General features: G+C 43.8%; 1 protein-coding gene and 1 non-coding gene across 2 annotated transcripts; one reads left to right on the top strand and one right to left on the bottom strand.

Moving 5' to 3' along the window:
* Positions 1 to 10,384: 10,384 nt before the first annotated feature.
* dpr4 (defective proboscis extension response 4) lies at positions 10,385 to 19,851 on the bottom strand. The gene is made up of 6 exons (NM_001014616.2): positions 18,969 to 19,851; positions 16,809 to 17,003; positions 16,003 to 16,157; positions 12,871 to 13,081; positions 12,485 to 12,742; positions 10,385 to 11,676 (listed from the first exon to the last, which is right to left on the bottom strand). Exons 2-6 carry the CDS (start codon positions 16,879 to 16,881, stop codon positions 11,402 to 11,404), a joined length of 972 nt encoding a protein of 323 aa, NP_001014616.2. The 5' UTR covers positions 16,882 to 17,003; positions 18,969 to 19,851; the 3' UTR covers positions 10,385 to 11,401.
* asRNA:CR45056 (antisense RNA:CR45056) lies at positions 12,397 to 13,175 on the top strand. The gene has a single exon (NR_125144.1).
* Positions 19,852 to 20,832: the final 981 nt, after the last annotated feature.

Consider the following 20,832-nt stretch of genomic DNA (forward strand, 5'->3'; position numbering starts at 1 on the left):
GTGTCCGTCCACTTTTCCTGTCTCCCTGACTATCCATGTGTGCCGGATTGCCGCGACTGTGTGAGTGTTAGTGTGAGTGTGAGCAATGCACAAAAGTTTTTGCTCACTTTGCCTGTTGTTATGCACCGCTTATACCCTGCCACCAAATCGGGGGATAGCGATCTGATCGAAAAAAAAAACCTATAGACTGATTCGATGTTCGGCATTAAAGTGATGGGAAAGTCACAAACAATGACAGAATGAGTTCAACGAGTTCAATCTGTGAGTGGCTAAAGTTTTAAATGCAGTAATATCTACAGTGAATTCTTATTTAAAACGCTATATACTTTCATTTCTTAATACATACAATTTTCTGAATATTGTTTAATTATACTACTACTCTACTATTGCTTGAATACACACACAAATGAACGAACATATGTATGCTACTTGGTACTTTAAACAGATATGTACTTCTCCCATACAATTACCATTAGACCCTCTAGTTAAATATTAATGAAGCCAACCCCGCCATTTCGGTGATTTATCCTTTATGTACGCGCTCGCTAGTCAACCTTCGCTAGAGATTAACTAATTGCCGGATAGACGATTAATTCTCAGCGAGCTTTTAGGGCATTAAGGCTTCGATTTAGCATCGAAATAAGTCCCCGCCATCAGCCACCCGCTTCATGCTGTTTTTTAGTTTTCTGCTTTTCCTCCGTCTTTTTTTTTCATTGTTTTTTTGACTGCTCATTTCCATGACGCGCAGTTGGCATTGTGTAGGGGCGTGGTCGATGGGGGCGGTAGATGGGCGGCAAGAAGGCACGGAGCGCGAGGCGTGGCGTGTGCTGAAAACTTTGCGCTTTGTAATTGTGTAATTATGGGAAATTAAAACTGTTGGCAAAACTTTCTGCACACGTGGGGCGGCTGAACGAGTGCGAGTTCCGGCAGAGTGGGCGGGGCTGGGCTGTGCGAAATACGAAATGGAAAATGGTAGGGGGTGAGTGGGGGTCGTAGGGGATGAACTGGGGAATCGGCGGCTTGACGGAGGTGGAGGCAAAAAGTGTGCATAGATAGTTACGCCGTGTGGCAATCGATAAATGTTTTGCATTGCAGTTGCAACTTCAGCTGATTCGGTTACTGATTCGGTTTCAGTTTCCGTTTCTGGTTTTCTTCTGGGGTTTGCCACCAACCCTTTCCCACCCCTTTGGGTTCAGTATTTATGCAACTGTTTTCAATGAGTGAGCGATTTATGTTAAGTACACATGTTCGCATTGGATTTTCCAGAGCCAAAGCCAGAGGGAAGCAGAAAAATGAAAAGGGGTGGTGGGGTGGTGAGGTGGGGATGGAAATGGAAAAGGAAAAGGAAGGATGGCTAGCAACACGCATACAGAGCCGCACATAAAAGACATCTGCAGAAAATGAGTGTCGCAAACACGCAAACAGATACAAGGACAGAGACGAACCCGGTGTGAGAGTTGGTGTGTGTGTGTGTCTGTATGTGTGTGTAAGCCCCATAACAATAAAAATTTATTTTCAACTTTTTATCTTGCCCCGCAACCCGTGTTCCTCATTTCTGGTCCTGTCCTGCACCTCCTCCTTTTCCATTTCCTTTTCCTTCTGCTTCTGCTTCAGCTTTTGCCACTGCCACTGCTTCTCTTTCTGTGTTCTGGCCATCGTTATGTGCATACGTATACGTATTATTATAACGCATTCGCCTAGGTGTACCAGCTAGCAAGCGGTGGAGATTCGTCGGTGGTGCGCAATTTGTGTGGACCGCCCAGCCATTCCGTTCACCACCCCTCGCCGCACCTCCTCACCTTCCACCCCTTTGGTTACCGCCTTGGCTAACTGTTTTCTGCTTGCTGCCTTGAACACGTACACGTACAATCGTGGATGCTTGTGTGTGTGTGTGTGTGTCGCTCGCACAGAAAGAAAAAAGGCCGGCAGACAATTGAATTCGATAGGAATTTATGGCCTACGATTTGTTAAACAAAGTACTTTGCGAAAAACCGAAAATCAATGCCTTTACCTGATGCCAATGAACATATTTTAAACAGGAGCAAACAGGATAGATAAAGGACGAGCTATAGAAACTTGAAAATGCGGAGGTCTATTTTTTACAATCCGATTGTCCTGTCAAATATTTTGGCATCATTCCTCATCAACTGGCACATTTACTTCAAGTCTCCAAGGCGTTTCTTGAGAAATTGGAATTACAACGAAGTTGTTTTGCAAATTGAAGAGGTTTTTACATATTAATAAAGTTCGACTTTAACATTACATTGGAAAATCTAAAGAGTACACTTCCCAAATCCCATTTTCCACGAATATACCATTCATTTGTTCGTCTAACTGTGTCATTTACGATAATTATACCCAATTAAACCCAATTACTTTAATTACTAGTTACTTGTAATACCGGCAAAATGCATAAGTAATGACAGCAGTTTAATGCAATTATCTAGTGGCTCTCTTTAAAGCGCTAGTGCACAGTTTTGAGTTAACGAACGTAAGCGTTTAATAAGTTCATCACGGTGGCAGACCCAAGACGCCCTAACTCGAACTTCCAATTCTTCCACCTCTTCCACCGAACAATTTCACTGCTGGTTGAATCTGAAGCTGTTTGCTGGAACTACAGAAAAGGTAGAAAACGCTTCGAATTTTTTCTGTGTGTTTGTGTATGACTCGCCTGCAGCCACAGGAGTGGCAAAAGCAGAGCATCAGGACATGGTCGAGATGGTATGGAAAGGTGGAACGAGCAGGACTATCAAATTGTATTTGTAGCCAATACAAATGAGCATACGGCAGGCCATTTACCAAAAAGCAGCCGCTCCCCCAAGCACACCCACCACCACCCACACCCCCCCCATTACTGCTCACTATCCTGGGGCCAAATTTTCGTCCCGAAATCATCTTGCTCCGCATTTCGATGCACTGGGGGCCAGAAACTGCCTGTCTTATGTGTCGAATGAAATGAAGCGATTCGTGCTGCCAGTTAACCCATTAACGACGACACCTCCAGCTCCACCTTCCACCAGCCCGCTGGGGTTAGTCACCACCCACCCACCAGGCACACACTCTAATGGAATAACTGTGATAATGCCCTGGTTACTGCCTCTCACACACACACACACACACAGAGACGTACTCATACACACGCACCCACAAGGAGTCGCCCGTAGGTAATATTCGGCTTTTTACACGCTCATCAGGAAATGAACAATGTGGAGGCGAAATGAAGCGAAGCGAAAATGAAGTCAGTAAACTAGCAGGCAACTCTACCTAGAAATTTGGCTCAAATATAGTGCCTTTTGATTCCTTCGTTTATTGAAATGGAACGTGGAAATGGTCGTCAGTTATGACTGGCACAACTGCCAGATGACGTCGTTAAAAGAGCATCAAAAATCTAGTTGATGGCAACCGCAAAAAAATGTTATGGAATCCCTTGTGTTGCCCAGTCAACACTCAATCTTCACAAAGGCACAAAGCTTAAGCCTTTTCCACAGAAATCGGCTACTTTAAAGCAATTCTACTTCCATTTAAAGTTATTTAATTAATCTTAAGCGAGGAGGATGCTCAAATGAAGTGATGTAAATAAAATGTAAACACATTGAATGCAAATATTTAAGTGCAATTTATAAGGTAAATTTCGATTGTACATATTTAAAATGCTCTTGTGTATATATGTACAAATATGGCCTCCAATTTTTCACAATTTGTGCAAATTTGATTGGTTCCAGTGCATAGTATATGCGAAATGTTGCTGATTTCATGGCGATTGCATAACTCGATTCTCTGCCCCCTTGTTCGTTCTTTTTTCTACATTGTTTTGTTTTTTTTTATATATATATATTTGGTAGATTCAAATGTCTATTCTCCGTATTCTTGTTTTCATTTGAATGTGCGGACGTTTTTATGTTTAACACACATATGTATGTATCTGTATATGTACATTCGTTCGAAGAACAGCTGGCGGGCAAGGATAATTAAATGGTTATGCTCCAAAAGGGTACTCGTAAAAGTTCCCAATTTATTTCATGTTCTATGCGTGTTCAACTGTGTGAAAACCTATGGCAAAAGCCAGAAAAGGATTTTCAAAATGGTCTAAAAAAATGTATAATTACAAAACTGTTTGTTTAAAGCGACTATTGAAGAATATATTTTCTATGAAAGGAATTGTGAAAAATAACTCCCACAACACAAGCTATTTTCCATTTAAAGCAATGAAGAAGTGTTGGCGGAATTTTGCCAAACGATTTAAAGTGGGCAATATCTTGGCCAAATGTGTGTGTAAAGCCCAGTCAAATTAATCGACTGAGTCGGTCTTGCCTTGATTGCACCACGTGCTCGTGCATATTCAAACGGAATTCGGCAATGCATTGCCAACTTGCAACATGCAACTCGCAACTTGCAGCTGGCAGCTAGCAGCTAGCCGGTTGCCATTCTTGAATAATTAACCGAATCCTGATGGTCCTCGAATGGGCAATCAGCTGCCATGGCATCTAATCCTGTTTGCGTCGGCATTAGGGGGTTAAGCCCCATAGTAGCAGATACAAAAATTCAATTGCTCACAGCGACGCAGTGCAATGCAACGCAATAGCAGCTGTCAAAGCTTTAAGCGACAACCTTCGTTATTTCCAGCATTCCACTCAATCTCTTGTTGAGTTTTCCCCCATTCCTAGTCGCCAGCTTTCGTCCCGCGAAAGTCGTCCTCTATTTTCCTTTGGGTTTTCATGCTTCTTTACTACGATTCGTCATCACAGTCGTCGTCATCGCATCTTTTGCGTTGGCACAGTAGTTCCGGAAAATTGCAGCAATGTTGCATGTCAGCTTACAAGAGCACTTTTTATTGTAATGTCGCATTATAACTACGCTGATGCCCCAGTCGCTGCACTTCGGTTCCTTTTGGAAGACAATTTGACATAGCTCTCTAATTGGCAGCTGCAGTGGATGCTCGGGATGATGGGGATGCTGCCAGGGGAGCACCAGGCAACGCCCAAATCAGCATCAAATCTGGCATCCGGTGAAATGGGTTGAATTTTAAAGACCCTCACAGTTTTGGGCCATAAATTTCTTGATGGCTTTTTAGCCGCTAACGCTAACGCTGCCATTGCCATTGCCGGTGGCCTATTATTATTATTATTATCGGTCCGGGCACCTGGCCATAGTCATAGCTGGGGTCTTTATGGTCTTGGACACTTTTCTGGCCGCACGGATTTCCCGCATACACACACAAACACACACCCATACACTTACAACCCGGAAAATTGGGTGGTCGCTGGGCGGCTGGGTGGCCAATACACGTAGACCGGCTTACGCATGCCGCAATAATCCATGGCATAAACATTGGCAAATCCGTTTGCGTTTTGTACAAACATGGCTAAAACGTATTGGCAACAAAATTGGTCCAAAGCCGAGGCACAATGAGCCGAGTCAACAGAAAGAGTCGGGCGATTATTTTGGCACGTGGATGCGTTTGTTAGCATTAAGTCATAAAAACGTGCTACCCCCGAAAAATGAGAGTAAAAGAGTCGGTACCAAGGAAAAGGGGTTCAGTGGGTTAGTAGAGTTGGCATGGGTGGATCTAGGTGGTTCCAGATTTGGGGCCTGCACATAAACGGCGACAATTTTTCGGTATGGAGCATCGAGTATTTTGTATGGAATTCCGTAAGCTGAAGGACCTTCTACAACTGCCATTGTCAGTCTGTTTATCGTTTTGAGCTGGAAAGTCTCTGGCTCTCGCTTTCTGTATCTATGCTGCACTGAAACAAAAGTATAGGTAGGTGGCTATATGAATCTGGCATGATACCTAAACTGGCGTACACAGGAGATGTAATCATTTTAAAGCAATTATGAAATTAATACGAGTAACATTCCTGTGCAATGTGAATGGTGTATTCGTATTGTTTAACAATTATCCTTTTGCTGAGTATCAAATATCGGGCACATCATGCAAGCCGCGTTGAAAGTGTCATATAACAATTGTTCCTAATTAAAATATAAATATTTTATAAACTGAAAGTTAAGAATTCTTCAACCAACTCACACAGGGCTTCCTGATTTGTACAACAAAATGTGTAATATTTACTCAACGTGTAGAAAGTTGTGAAGGGGTGGGGGGCGGGGGGTTTTGGAGCTCTTGGGGTAACATGAGCAGTCCAAAGCACTGAAAGAGGAGGGGAAAGGGGAAAATGGAGGGGACAGCATCTACACAATAGAACGCTTTGGGCCAATTGTAGGGACAAACAGACATTGCTTGCCATTCCACCTGCATTCCCTCAAACCCACTTTCCCCCCATCGGGGCGACCACCCCCCTCTCCACAAGTGGCTGCTTTGCTATGCTGGTCGAAAGACCTCCCCATTCACCCCCTTCCCACCCATCTCTTGTGTAGCCAGTGGTGCCTTTGTTTTGCTTTGAAAGTCTCAGCAATTTTGTGGTTCCTTTGTCTTGACTTTGGTCCATTCATTGACAGTTCCTAATGCAATCTCACCTCGTGCTTCAGCACTTTATAAAGTTATCCTTGGATCTCAATAGCAGTAGTGCCCAAAGGAGGGTAGGGGGGTGGATGGTGGATCCTTGGAGGTAGAGTAATACCTGCTTGTGGGCCAATTATTGGCTAAATATAATGGAGATAACCGATAAACCGATTGCCCCAAAGCGCCAGTCGAAACATTTTCCACTCGATTGATCTGCTGTCAGAAACAATATGGAAAGCCAACGGGATTATGTCGATATCGTATAACCGTTAACATCCGCCACACCCACTCACCCCGCACGCACACTCACCAACCCACCCGCCCACTTTAAGGTAAACAAATATTTGATTGGCCCCAAAAAGATGGGGGCCCGTGCTCCAGCATCTTTTGTTTACCTGAGCACAACGATAAATGTATCTATGCAAATGCGGATTTGGATCATAAATCATCCAAGTCTTAGACGGCATCGAAGGGAATCGAAGGGGTACTTGGATTTGGGGCTGAAATTGAGATATTATCCCCCAAAAAGTTTTATGCTTAATTCATTTGTAATTTCTCTGGGGAAGGGATTGGGATTATCTGATTGTGCTTGATTCGCTTAATCCGTTGCTAACTGCTGTGGCAACTTTCGGAACTTTTGGTTGCATCCTGTGCGTTCTTTCCATGCAATTGGCTGCAGCAATTTCACTTGGCTTTTATTCCCCCCCTTATAGGGTCCCTCCGACCAGCACCCCTCCCCAACCCCTTTAAATGCCATTTCCGACACTTCGGTCTCATTCCCGCCGCCGCCGCTGCCTCGCTCGCACACAAACACACACAAACACACACACATCCGATTAGCAATTTCCATGCACTTGAGAGATTTCATTAGCCACTGTCGTTGTTGTTTGTGCCGTTGTTGCTGTCGCTTTCCATTTGCCATGACGTGCCTGGCTGGTTTTCCTTCTTTGATTTTCCCAACTTACACAGCACAGGGAAAAATCAAATTTTTCAACAATTTAATTCCATCATTTTTCATCGCATTTCTGGTGCTTTTGTTTGGCAAATATAGTTCAGGGGTTGAAAAGTGTTCGGATTAGACTTAACCAAAAGAAGTGTTATGGTAAGCTAAAATTGTTAAGACTCTTACTTGGTATTTAGAAAATGTAACTTTTAATAATTGAAGTTATAAAAAATAAATAAATGTATAGATCACGTGATAAAATAGAGATATATTATCTTATGTATTCACTAGATACTTTTGACAGCCTCTCAGCTATGATAGCTCTGGTTTTTTTTTTTTTGTGTGGTGTTCCTGAGGTTTTTCACTACGCACTCTAGCTTCCTATCGCACTTGAGCACTTTCCATGCATTTTAACAATTTCCCTGGTATACTCCAATTTCTATTTTACAAATGTTTTTTCATCGCCCACCGCCCGCTGCGTCTTCAATGCGTTTGTTGTTGTCAAAAATGTTGATGAAAATTTCATAAATTTATTTGCTGTTTTTCTCCTAGTTCCTTTTGCTGTTGCCCCATTTGTTGTTGTTGTCGTTGTCGTTGTTATTGTTGTTGTTGTTGCCCTGCATTCGTTCGTGCTCTTCTGAGCCATTAACTACGCCACTCGTTCGCTTTTGAGCCAAGAGCACCCCGAATCGCTCCAAAGTGGTTGTGGAGGCGGATGCGGAGACGGATGCTGTGGGTAGGGGATGGGAGCTAGTCAAGTTGCACATATCGTAAAATATTTAACGCTTTTAAGGGTCCTTCGCAACTGGCCAGGTAAGTTGCTACGTTGCTCCCGGTGCGTAAGTCATTTTCATCCGCTTAGCAGACGGCTGGCCATTTGTCTACGTCTTTCCACTTGCTGCCTGCATTTCATATTGAATTTTTCACTGAACCCACTCTACTCTACACGTAGACAAAAATTGTGGTGGCTATTATGGCTATTACTTCCGATTGGAGTCATTTCAAGGTTTCACTTGATTGCTTATAACCTATAACTATAAGTGGCTAACATTCAAGTAGAGCGGGGACAAGATGATAACTTAAACAAGGTCGACACTTTATTGGAAGTGAAAAGAAATTATAAACGGGTAATTAATAACTTTTAAATTAGGTTTTAACTATGCTGTGCAAAGAATCTATAAGTGTGATTAGGGGATATGGATATGGCCCTACAGCTAAATATTAAGCAATATATTATTGGTTATTACCAATATTTGCAGGATTGATATTCCAAATAAGATTTATATGCCATAAATCAGTTTCTGAATTTCCAACACTTTTTCTCCGCATGCAATCCCCCTCCCTTCTCCCCCGTGCAGACTATAACATCAGGTGGGGTATCTGAAAATATCGATGTATGAATTTTCCGACCTTTCTCCAATAAATTCTCGTGGCAACGGAACGCAACGCATCGAATCGGACGTGATTTTAGCTTCACGCACGCACGCCGCACCTAAACAGGGGAGTTAGTTTCATTTAGAGGGGTGGATCAAAAAGGGGGCGTGGCCGAGGGATTGGTTACGATGTCCCAAAGACCCCACACACACACACACACCTCCCCCCCCCCCCCCTGCCTTCATGTATGGCCCCTTTGGCATTGCTGTTTTCTATGTCATGGCACGTATTTTGGATTTCTGCTACATTTGAACTTAATATTTTCCCCGTCTACTCTCTGCAAGTGTGTGTGTGTGTGAGTGTGGGTATGTGTGTGTTCGCTGGAAATTTGCTCGCTTTTTTGGCAACATCTCTGTTTTAGCCTGGGGAATTTCTTTGGCGTGTTAATGCCTTTTGGCTATCAATTGGCCATTATGTGCCCGGGGTTTGGGGGCCAAAAGTCCCGGCTTCCGAGACCCTGCTCTTCGTCTTCTTCTTCTTCATCTTCTTCCGCCACATAACCATTACCAGTTTGTAATTCCGTTGTGATTTGGGATTAGGTCTGCTCCTCCTGACCGAATGCCTGACTGGCTGGCTAGCTAGCTAGCTGGCCATGGCCAATATCAGTGAGCGGGTGTCCAGGCACATGAACACGCCATAAAAATATCTTAGCAAAAGGCAATTGAATAAATTGTGACCTTTACATTGATTCCACTGGCGCATCATCAACCTCATCCTTGGCTGCATTCCGTTCCCCCATCTTGTTTTTTGTTGTATCCCCGATTTTGGGACACTGTCTCTCAAGTAAATAAAAGCTGAAAAACCATTTATTTTCCTTTGACTTTTGCACCCCTTTTTCCCCCGCACCCTCAGCTTCAAAATCCCTGTCACGTAAGCTCCTGTACAGTGTTATAAGTCCATTTCGGTTGTATCTCCAGTGGCCATAGTTTGTAGATGTGTGCGTGTAGCTGGTGTCCTTGTTTGCGTAGGTTGCTTTTTTTTGCTATTTTTAAATCGAAATATAAATACTTGTTGGTTTAGCCAGTCGCTTGCTGGTTGCTAGTTGGGTTTTCAGTGCCACCTCGCTTTTTGTCGAACCAAACGCACACACACCCACACACACACATGACACCCATAGCGCACACACAATACCCATAACACATAGAACACATGGTGAACTGACCACAAGTCGGTCTATTAATACGCGCAAATAAGCCGCTTAATTAGTCTTTCATTTTCGGGGGCACATTGGCACTGCGGCGATGGCCATGGATTGTGGCTGCCACCGAATGTGGCCAGTAGCTGTCGGATTTGCGGGCCAACGTGGCGTATGCATAATGAAGATGATCGAAGCGATTCTGGCTACGCATACGGGCCACCAAATCGGACGTTAATTAAATGCTGCCATAATAGGATAAAAACTTGTACCAGCCCCGCACCACTTTCCGCTTCCTTCCCCATTATGTGGCTCGTTAAGCTGCCACATGACCCCATCTTAATGAAATGAGAAAACGCTCGATGCGCACATGCCACACTTTGGTTTTTCAATTTTTTGTTTTTTTTTTTTTGTAACCATAACTATATTTTCATTTATTATGGAGAAACATTGTTCGTTTATTTTTGCATTGTTTAAACAGAAAAACATACTTGACTCCGCTTAGGCTAGCTTCATTACCATTTTTCGTTAGTTTTAATAATTTCTGTAAGTTTTTCCTTTTTTTCGCTATTTGGTTTTGGGTTGAAACGCGATCGAATCGATCCGTTCGCACTTACTGCTTAAAAGTCTTATCAAGACCGCTTAAAACCGACCTCTAAATGTACAATTATCAATTATGAATATTTTACACAGTAACTAGATGATGGACTACGTAGAACAATTTTGCGGTTGACAACCAGATAAAAACTTATCCATATACACTGAATAACCATCTATATATATATATATATATATGTATATATAAATATAGAGGGGGCTAACCTCCCCATCTATTCACTTCATTCATTTCAGTTCCCAACGTGCAGGGTGTTTGATTTCGGTATGAATAAATAAACAATCGAGGGCCTAAATTATTTATGTTTGTGTATTGTATATATACAATCGGACATTTCTGCTTCAATAAACCCAAATGATACTGTAAACCGAAAGGTTCTCTATAATTGCTGACTTTTGGCCGGTTTTGCGGTGATTATAGCCCTGTGTGCAAAAGCGAAATGAATTTCAAATGATATACAATGAAAACACTGATTTTTGGGTTGAACAGCAGCTGCTGCGATTTTGTTACGTTATACTTTCTCATTAATTTTTCCAACTATGAGTATGAATAGTGCATGTGGCCTGGACTCTTTCTGTTGACTGTGGTTGATTAAAACTCCTTGCGTAATACTGCCTGCCTGCCTGCCAGCCTACCTGTCTTATAGATAATACTCGTTGAAGGACACACTGTATATGTACACTAGTTCGTAAGACTTCGCTCCACCGCCGCTCTCATTAAATGCACCTGGCGAGGAGTGGTTCAGTCCCAACTTGGCCGGGACTGTTGCTCAGCGTTTTCGATCTTCGACTGTCAATGCAACTGCCTTCCGGATCAGCTCCAGCTCCAGATGCCCACTAGACCGGCGGCCAGGTTGCTCCAATTCCATTTAGGGTTCCAGTGCCAGCGCCAGTCGGGGCTCCAGTTCCAGTTGATGTTGAGGTTAGAGTTCCAGGCGACAGACGCCACCGTCATCGACATCCAGGTGGCAAGGACGAAAGGCACGGACGTGGATGAAAGGGGGCGCAGGCAGGTGGCGCTGCTGTTGCCGTGCTGCATGGCGGCCGGATGTTCCCCGTTGATGACGTGCACCACCACGGAGGCAGAATCTGCAACGAATGGAAGTGGCGGGACGTGAATGTGGCGGTCACAAAGTCATATTAATTGCCCCGGTGGCACACTCGCCAAATTCAGTGCTCGAATCCTTTGAAAAGTGAGGAATTTATATATGACAAATTCCAAAAGAAACGTATAAAATTACTGCATTGATGTGCGGGTTAAAAGTTAAGTTACTTTTAATCGAATTTTAGCAAGGAACAGAACACGCTTTTGGCTTTTGACACGAAATAATTTATGAGTTTTATTAAGAGGCTCTATAATAACCTGATACTTGCCCAAGCAAACACCTGTGTTTAAAGTACGTGTAATTATTAGATTATTACAATAATAGAATGCAAACTTTGCACAGAAATAGAAGACCTAAAGGTTAATAGCTAGGCATGACAATAAATTTCACCCATTAGGAAATCCAACGCAGACAGCGAGTTATTTATAAAAGGTATCAATAACATTATACGCCCACCCGGAAAAGCTCAGCCTAATGAACAATCACTCATGTTTTCCATTTCACTTCCGAGTGGCTCAAAAAGTTCAGAAGACTTTCGTGAACAGATTGTTGCTATTTTTGGAGTACTCGTAAGTAATGCCTTGCCTTTTAAATTAAGAATTGAACGAGTTGCTAAGACTTTTACAACTTTGCTTAAATTAAAGATTAATCCCCACTGAAACTACTCGAAGTAGCTTTCAGTTACCTGTCTTCTTTGCACATTGTTTTTTTTTTTTTTTTTTTGGCAATTAAATTTTGCGAGTGTGGGTGGCAGCTTGGAATGTGGAGCTGGACGTGGAACTGGGACTCACCTGAGCTGCTCGGGGAGCACGTGTAGTTGCCCGAATCCGCCGGCGTGGCCTTGGCTATGAGCAGCTTGCTGGTCCGTGTGGAACGCTCCGTGATGACGTTGATGCCACCGCGCTGCGAGTAATTCATGACCCGCTTGCCCTTGTACCAGTAGATGAACGATGGCGGCACCGGCGACTGCATCGCCAGGCAGGTGAGATTGATGTCGCTGCCGCTCTTGATGAAGAGCTCCGCGTTGCCCAGGATCTTGGCCCGTGACACTGCCGTTGAGAGGTAATAAAAAGCCACACGGGGCAGGCCATTAATTAGCACACCGCCCACTTAATGGCCAGCGAACATCACTTCCCCCATCTCCCATCGGCCCATCTCCACCGGCTTCGATACTCACCCACAACGTTGAGGCGAAATCCTTGGCTGATCTTCGGCTCCGTGGACACCTGGCACTCGTAGGTGCCCGAATCCCGCGGCTGCGGCGATGAGATGCGCAGCGTCCACTCGTCGGATCCCTCGGAGTGCAGCGACTGGAAGCGCTGGTCGTTTGTGTACGTTAGTATTCCCACCGTCAGGATGTGCAGGTCGCGCTTCCTTATCCAGGACACCTGGCGGAGAAGGAAGTGGCCATTAAGTTCATAATGCGTTGAGCCCATAAGCCATTAGCTATGGCATTTTTTAGAGCATAAAGCCTATTTTATTAAAATTCCTACACTGAAAAACATTTTCTTTTCTCAAAGAAAAATGCATTATATGCAAGAATATTATCGCTTTTGGTATTTCCCCTTATCAAAAAAAAAAACAGAAGTGGCCATCTCGTTATTTTTATACACCACTGCCACTGCCTCAGTATTTTTCAATTGTACAACTGTGCTGGTTTTCGTAAACAAAAAATTAATTCAATCTAACTTTTGTTGCCACTTGGCACCAGCAAAAAGTTGACCTACATACACACTTGAAAACGTGTATATAAATTTAATAAAAGCCTTTTTCGGCTGCCTTTCTTGCACGAAAAAAATGCATGCAGCTGTCAAAGTTGCAGATGAAAAATTATTTCGTGCTCAAAAGGGGAGTGGCTCACTTTCGTAAAACATTATAATATGTTTCTATATTCGTGCTGTGATGTTTTATATATGATACACCAAATTGGATGCATATAATTGCATACTGCTGATGCCACTTAAATATCGACATAAACAAGATTATCTACTCTAAACTGCTAAAGTGAAACTAAATCGACTTGCCATCTAATATTTGCATCAAAATGTTTTCAACCCATTTTTTTCGATTTTTTTCAAAGCGAAAATTGCTCTATTTGTGTTACGGACTGAACTTTATGACATCTCTCTGGCAATAGAGAAATAAGCCAAAAGTTTTGTCGACGAAATAAAAAGTTTTCACTTAATATTCAGTGGGGCAAGTCGCAAATCGTTTCACATGGCTAATCCCCAAAATAATAACAGAATTGCTCTTTTATATGTTCGTATAATTAGCAGGATTTTTCTCGGCCAACAAAAGTGTGTGGCACGGCTTAAAAGGATTCCTGCCACTCGTTCTTTGTGCTCCTTGCCAGAAATTGTGGCACCTGAAGGATGCCTTAGCTCCGAAGCACCGAAGCACCAAAGCTCCGAAGCAAATTGAGCAACTTTAAATGGTTGCCCAAAGTTTTCCCATTTGTGGGCGGGAAAAACTAGAAATTCATTAATTGCCTGTTACGGCTTTGTCTGGACTCTAATTTATGGCTGCAATTGGGTTACTTAGTGTGGGCTCAGTCCCACAATAGTTTTATACACATTCCGGATTTCGTTTATAGGACTTCCATTCTGCCAAGAGGGAAAATGAAGCACTCGGTTTACTGCACTGCTTAATTTGCTCGTTTATTTGGGTTCAATTAATTATGGATTAGTGACTGGCAAGTCACGTCGTGCTCATAAAGAAGCTGCTTGATTTATATTTAAATTAAAATTAAAATACATACATTCATTAACCGGTCGGTTGCTAATTCACAATATTCAATTAAAATTAATTGCATTTCCCCAGTGCAAATAGTTTCAAGGCGAAACTTTGGTCAACACCGTGAATATTCGCTCAGAAAAGCCACAAAAAACAAAAAAAAAAAAGGAAAACCAAACAATTAACACATTCGTAATGAAATTTTCTATTATAAAAAAGGAGCTTTTTATAAGCCCGTTAATACGAAATGTATGATTGATTGATGCAAAAAGTTAAGTATATCTAACAATTTGCAACAAGCGACCATTGAAATGTTCGTTTTAAGCATATCAACTAAAGGGTTTTCAGTTTTCATAGTTGAGTTGAGTTGATATATGTTAATTAAAGTGCACAACATATTCGAAAACAATATGGAGCAGAAACTTTCTTCATAAATCAACAGCACAACAACAGAATGGCAAGTGAACTAGTTCACTTCACTTGAGCTACATTTTCGAATAGCGATTAAGCTTCGTTTAGTTTTCCTTCGGCTTTTCCTTTTGACTCTGCCCCCGCACCCCGCCGAAGTATGCAACGAAATGCGAAAAATTCCATTTAGAGGCAAATTTTCATGTCGTGCATATATTGCGACAATCAATTAGCACGAAAGTTGGACGAGGAGCACGTTGAATGACTGGAGAATGAATCCCTACGACTCGGGATTCGTGCAGCATGCAGCATGGAGCATAGAGCAGCGAGAATGTTGAATGCAACGTGCTGGAGACAACGCCAATTAGCCGCATATAAGGGGAGACAATGGCTCGGCTGGAGGATTAGGGACACCGAGCTGAGTTCAGAGCTGGGCTCCGCATGTTGGATCCTCCCCAGCTCCAAGCCCGGCGTTAATTACTCAATTCAACTGACTTGCTGAAAGTTGGGCGGGCGAACGAGCGTTGCTGACATCGTTGTCGCTTCCTGGCGGCGAATCGGGGTCTACGGGGTCTACGGCGTCTACGGTTGGATCTCCGGGGGATACGGGGCAAGACACGGACAACGTAAAATTTATTACACCGCATAATTGCACAGCCACAGAGCGCTTGCTTGGGACAAAAGGTTGAGCAGGCAGTTAGGTGGTGGTAGGGCGGGGCTGGCTTATGGGTCAGGGGTCAAAGGGCAGAGAGCTGAGGGCTGAGGGCTGAGGGCGGTTCGGGGCCCAGTGTTGTTGCATTGCTAACAAATCGCTCGTAGCGGAAGCGAAGCCGTGTTACAAATGTGCAAACCAGAGCGAGCCAAACACAAAGTGCTATTGGGCGTTGGGATGGGGCGCGTGGAGCGCATGAAGCGCATTCAACCCACAGACATTCGGGTATGGGTGTAGCCACCACCACCACAATGGTGGGTCTGTCGGGTCCAACCGCCAACTTTATGGCGTAATCTTTTAAAAGTAATCTACAAATCTGCCACACGACCGCCGCAGGTCTTTTGTTTTGCTGTATGCCTTATGCCTTATGCAAATATAATGCTGGGGAAACCTTTGGGGCGCATGGCGCATTAATTGCTAGCTGCTCCGCAGCCGTTCCTGACCCCCAACACTTACCGCTCGATCGCCCAGATTCCGGACGCGGCAGTGCAGCAGGGCCGCCTGGCCGACGGTTGCGGTGACCTCACGCCTCGAGGAGTTGTCGAAGTACGGCTGCGAGTACGGGGTTTCCCAGTAATGCGGCGGCACCTCGCCACCGACCATGCCGCAATCTGTGAATGAACAAACAGTGGATGCAGACCCATTAATACCTATCCATGTGTATGTGTATTTAAATGGGGCGGAGGGGTGTAAGAATATCACTTAAATTGCCCATCAATTATGCACGTTTGCTGGCGGAAGAAGGTCGTTTTTCATTTTTGAAACAAATAAAAGCTCTCCAACGAAACGTATTCTATTTGGGGCCTTAAATTACCTAGGCGAGATTTATGCGAGATGCGATTAAGAGGCTGCTGAAAGCGTCTTTTGGCTTAAATCAAGCCTATCATATCGGTTCTTGTCATCAGTGTCAATGGGCTTAATTAAAATAGATGTGCAATCGACCATTGACACATTGACAAATTCGAATGATCTTGAATGCTTAAATAGCATATTTAACTTTAATTTCCGCTTGCTGATATAAACTACTTTAGTTGTTAATAAACTTATAGGAACATAGTAATACCTCTTTTATTACAAAATGAATAGGACAGTGAAGAGCACTTAAAAGCCTGTACATTTTTAAACTAACTACATTCACTCTCAGCGATTTATGAGGCTATAAACCGTCTGCGGCTTTGATCCTTTTTCCTTTTGCATTGCCTATTACTGAACAGATTACACCTACATTTTTTCGCCGTGCAATTTCATGGAGGAATACCCACCGAGGAAGAGGAGCAGCCACAGCGGCACCAAGCAAATCGCTTTCAACGCTCTCGGGCAGTCCGTTGTCCACATGTTTTATGCTCTCCACTCGGACTGCTACTACGGCTGCTAGCTACTTCGATGAGGGCGATGAGGAATCCTCCGCTCCTGCCGGCTGTTGTATTTGCTCCGTTTACGGTTTAAGGTTTAATAATCTGCAAAGGAGGAAATATTATTACCAGGGCTCTTTTTTATGGTACCAGTGGCGAAGGACACGCCTGGAAAATAACTGGGGGAATGGCAAAGTAATTTGCCGGGCAAATGATGAAAGCCAGATATATATCCGGAATATGATGGGGGGCGGTTACTACTGGGCGGAGTGGGTCAAGTCAATATGGCATTCTCGTCGGCCGGAAAATTGCCTACCCATCACGGCAATTGTTTAGTACAGTGCGTTTCATTACTCCGAGATGGCCAAACGATTGAATAATAACAATAAACTTAATATATATATATATACATGTGCCACAATTTAGCCATAATACAGCGTTAAATATTAAATGAGCAATGAATAATAAAGTAAAATTCATGCAAATTATATGATTATTCGATATAATTCAAACAAAATTACAAAATTCAGTTGCTAGTTTTCCATTCAAAACCAACTATTAAGAATATTTTTCCCACAACTACGCACTGCAATTACGCACGGCAAAATATTCAATTAAAGCTGAAACAAAATTGGCTTGTTTATTGAAAAAAGTGCAACCATTCTATGGCTATCTAATTTAATTAATATAGAAACGAGTTGAAATTAGCTTTATAACTGGGTCAGCAAATTACTGGTTGCCTGGCAAATGGCAGCTGCGTTTTCCTATTGCCAAGAATATATAATTATATTATATATATTACGAGCCAAAATATCCCAAACAGATTCAATCGAACCAATTGCGCACACCATTATGCTGTGGATCTCTTCCAGAATCCAACAATTAAGCATAAATTATTGATTCAAGGCGACTTATGTGTGCATATTTATGGACCTCACTGCACCACAATTCCAATTAACAGAACAAGAGCCATCGCAGGCCAGTGTAATGGGAAATGGGAAACGGTTGTGCTGAATGTCGGGTTAATGAGGTTAATGCCGGATGTAGCCTGAGCTTTTGGTTTCGACTTGGTTGCCAGGGCAAGAAAATGCGTTTCAGATTCGCCACAGAAAATGCATTCATGGTCGTTGGTGGGGGGGGGGGGATTACTTTCCACGACCCAAAAGCAGGGAGTCAGTCATATTGCATTGCAATGTGGGTAAAGCAATTACAAGGGGAACTCAAAAGGATGGTGTGTGAGGGAGGTGGAGGGGGTATACCCCCGCACCGAATGGAAAACTAAGGCAAAAGTCGAAAACTTCGTGAAGGATGAAATTAAAAAGTTTCCCCAAGCTGAGCTCCTGGCTAAACGACCTTGTCAACTATATAGTTTTATCGGGATAAACTCGATATTGCTTTCACAGACTTCCTTTCCCAGTCGACTTCCCTTTGGCGAATTTGTCAGTCTGGTGCCAGGATACCCCCGAGTCCTCGTCGTGGGTGTCCCTCTCATTATTTATGACTCAAACTCGGTAATCAGTCAGCTCGTGGCGAAAGGGGGCAGTAAGGGTAGGGTCCTAGAGCGGTCTTTCATAATCCCGGTCATTACTCAAAAATATACATTTGTTGTCAGTCCAATTAGCTGCGTGACTCCAAGGGTCAGCAGTCCGCTCCTAGGACCAAGCCATTTGTTTTGGTCACTTTTGGCCTTTCGGCCGACGGCTTTTCGGTTGCCTGGTGCCTGGTTTTCCTTGTTTTTTTTTCCCGGGAATATAATAATAAAAGAGGTTGGCACGGCGGGCTTCATTTTTTCGCAGCTATTACAGCGGAATTATCGCCTAGCCGAACAGTTCCCCGTATGCCGGCGCCCTTTCGACTCTCCATGGAAATTAAACAAAAGTTTTTTGTTTTGCGTTGCCTGCCCGGGAACAACATTATTCTGTTGTTCTTTTGCCTAACTTTTCAGGCCTGTCAAACGGAAACGGCGGACAAAGGGCAACCGCAGTTTGGCCAGTCAGCCAGGACCCTATTTATTGTTTGTTTTTCCCCAGCTCGTCCTTGTGCCGCATTAAATTAAATTCCTTCACTTACGGGTCTCGGCAATGACTTCCAAATGACACCACCGTCATCCTCTGCGTAATCCAAACGGGCAAAATCCTTGAGCTCTGTGATTTTACAACTGCGTTACACTCGATCTTGGCTTTGACATTCGGTTGCGCAATGCGCAATAATTAGGCGGGCCTGCTGGCATGGCTCATTCAACAGTTGCACAATAACGATTGGCATTCAACAATGCCGCAACAATTCACCAACGTCACAGTTCACCAATCAATTCGGTTCAACAATGGTCAAAAAAGTGGCCCAATCGCAAACACAGGTTTATTTCTGGTCTGGCTTACTGGCTTACTTAATAGCGCGGATTTCGAAAATATATCCGTTCGGCGGAAGTGGACACATGGACACATGGATCCACGGACACGCACGCACACGATGACAGCGAGTTGAGCGACAAGGACGTGTGCTTTGTATTATTATATTCGTTTAGTCGGCAAAGTGCGTATGTGTATGTTGGCCACATTAGGTGCCAGCCAGAGCCCTATAGGTATGCACACTTACACTGAGACAGAGGGAAGCACACAGACACAGTCACAGTTACTGACGCACACACACACAAGTTCGAAGGATACGCGGAGAGAGGCATTTTGTGTATCCGTCTCAGAACGTGACCAACGATGGGTCCGTGGGATTTAGTTATTAAACGGCTTTTGGCTTCTGCCTTCACTTCATTCCTTCGTCTGTTTTCATTTTTAAATGTGGCACAATGCTATGTGGCGATGGTGTTGCTGCTCCTGCTGCTTCTGCTAGCACTTTCCCTTTTCCCGGTGCTTCCCTTCCCGTATGAGTGATTTATCCGACGGCAACAACGGAGCAGCGTTCACGGGCATCCTTGCATCAGGATTCGCGTGCTGGAACTGATTTCGATTCCATCTCGGCGAGCGCAAGGAACTTGCACCGCGACTCCGAATCGCGAGACTCCGAAAGGTGCTCTCCCACGCAGGCGCACGACAAAAAGGACCTCTGTGGATGCGAGAGGATTTCCCCGAAAGTCAGAGCATATCAAATATTAATTCGCCATCCATTTGATGTCGCTTTCTTTGCATGCCTGATGAGCGGTTTTATTTTAAGGCAAGGGTTTATTTTCTTTTCTTTATTTCGTCGCTTTCCGTTTTTCAACACGACTCGGTCGTACTTTGGTTTTCCAGCTAACCACCAAGCCGGATCGTTTTGCTCTCCATCCTTCCTCCGTCGCAGTCTCTCTTTCTCCCTCGCTCTCTCTCTCTCTCTCTCTCTTGGGCTTTCGCCATCTGTACTATCTGGGTTATTAGCACAACCTGCCTCAATGCGAGACCGACTGGTAACAGTCGTGCCGAATCGAAATCCGAGTGGTGGAAATCGTGGCCAGACGAACCTAATATGCTCCATAGTCACGTACAAATGAATATTCGTAGTAGAGACGCCTTCGTTTTGGCATATTAATATAGTCTACATTTCGGGGCACAGGCAACCCGCACTTTTTTGTGTCTTTCTCGCACATGAATGATTTACACCCGGGCCATGTAAATGTGATTTTTACCGCAATATATAGGTATTGGTTTAGCCATAGGTATAGCCATGGGAATCCTTTTAGTTTATACGCCATCGAACCGTACCGCACCCATCGCCCCCTCCATTCGCGCAAAAACAATTGAACAGACAGTTATAGGCCAATTTCAGTTTATGTCCATGCGTCGCACTCGAGAGAGATTTGTGTGGCTTCGTTAAGGGACTAGAAAACGTGGTATAGGCTGTAGGCTAAAAGCGCTATAAGGGCTATAAGAGGGTTTAAGGGGCTTATGGGGTCTATGGGTGTTTGGGGGTACGACCAACACCTGTACCTCGTCGTCGTTGCTGCGCC

This window comes from Drosophila melanogaster, chromosome 3R (genome assembly GCF_000001215.4).
Source record: "Drosophila melanogaster chromosome 3R".
Lineage (NCBI taxonomy): Eukaryota > Metazoa > Arthropoda > Insecta > Diptera > Drosophilidae > Drosophila > Drosophila melanogaster.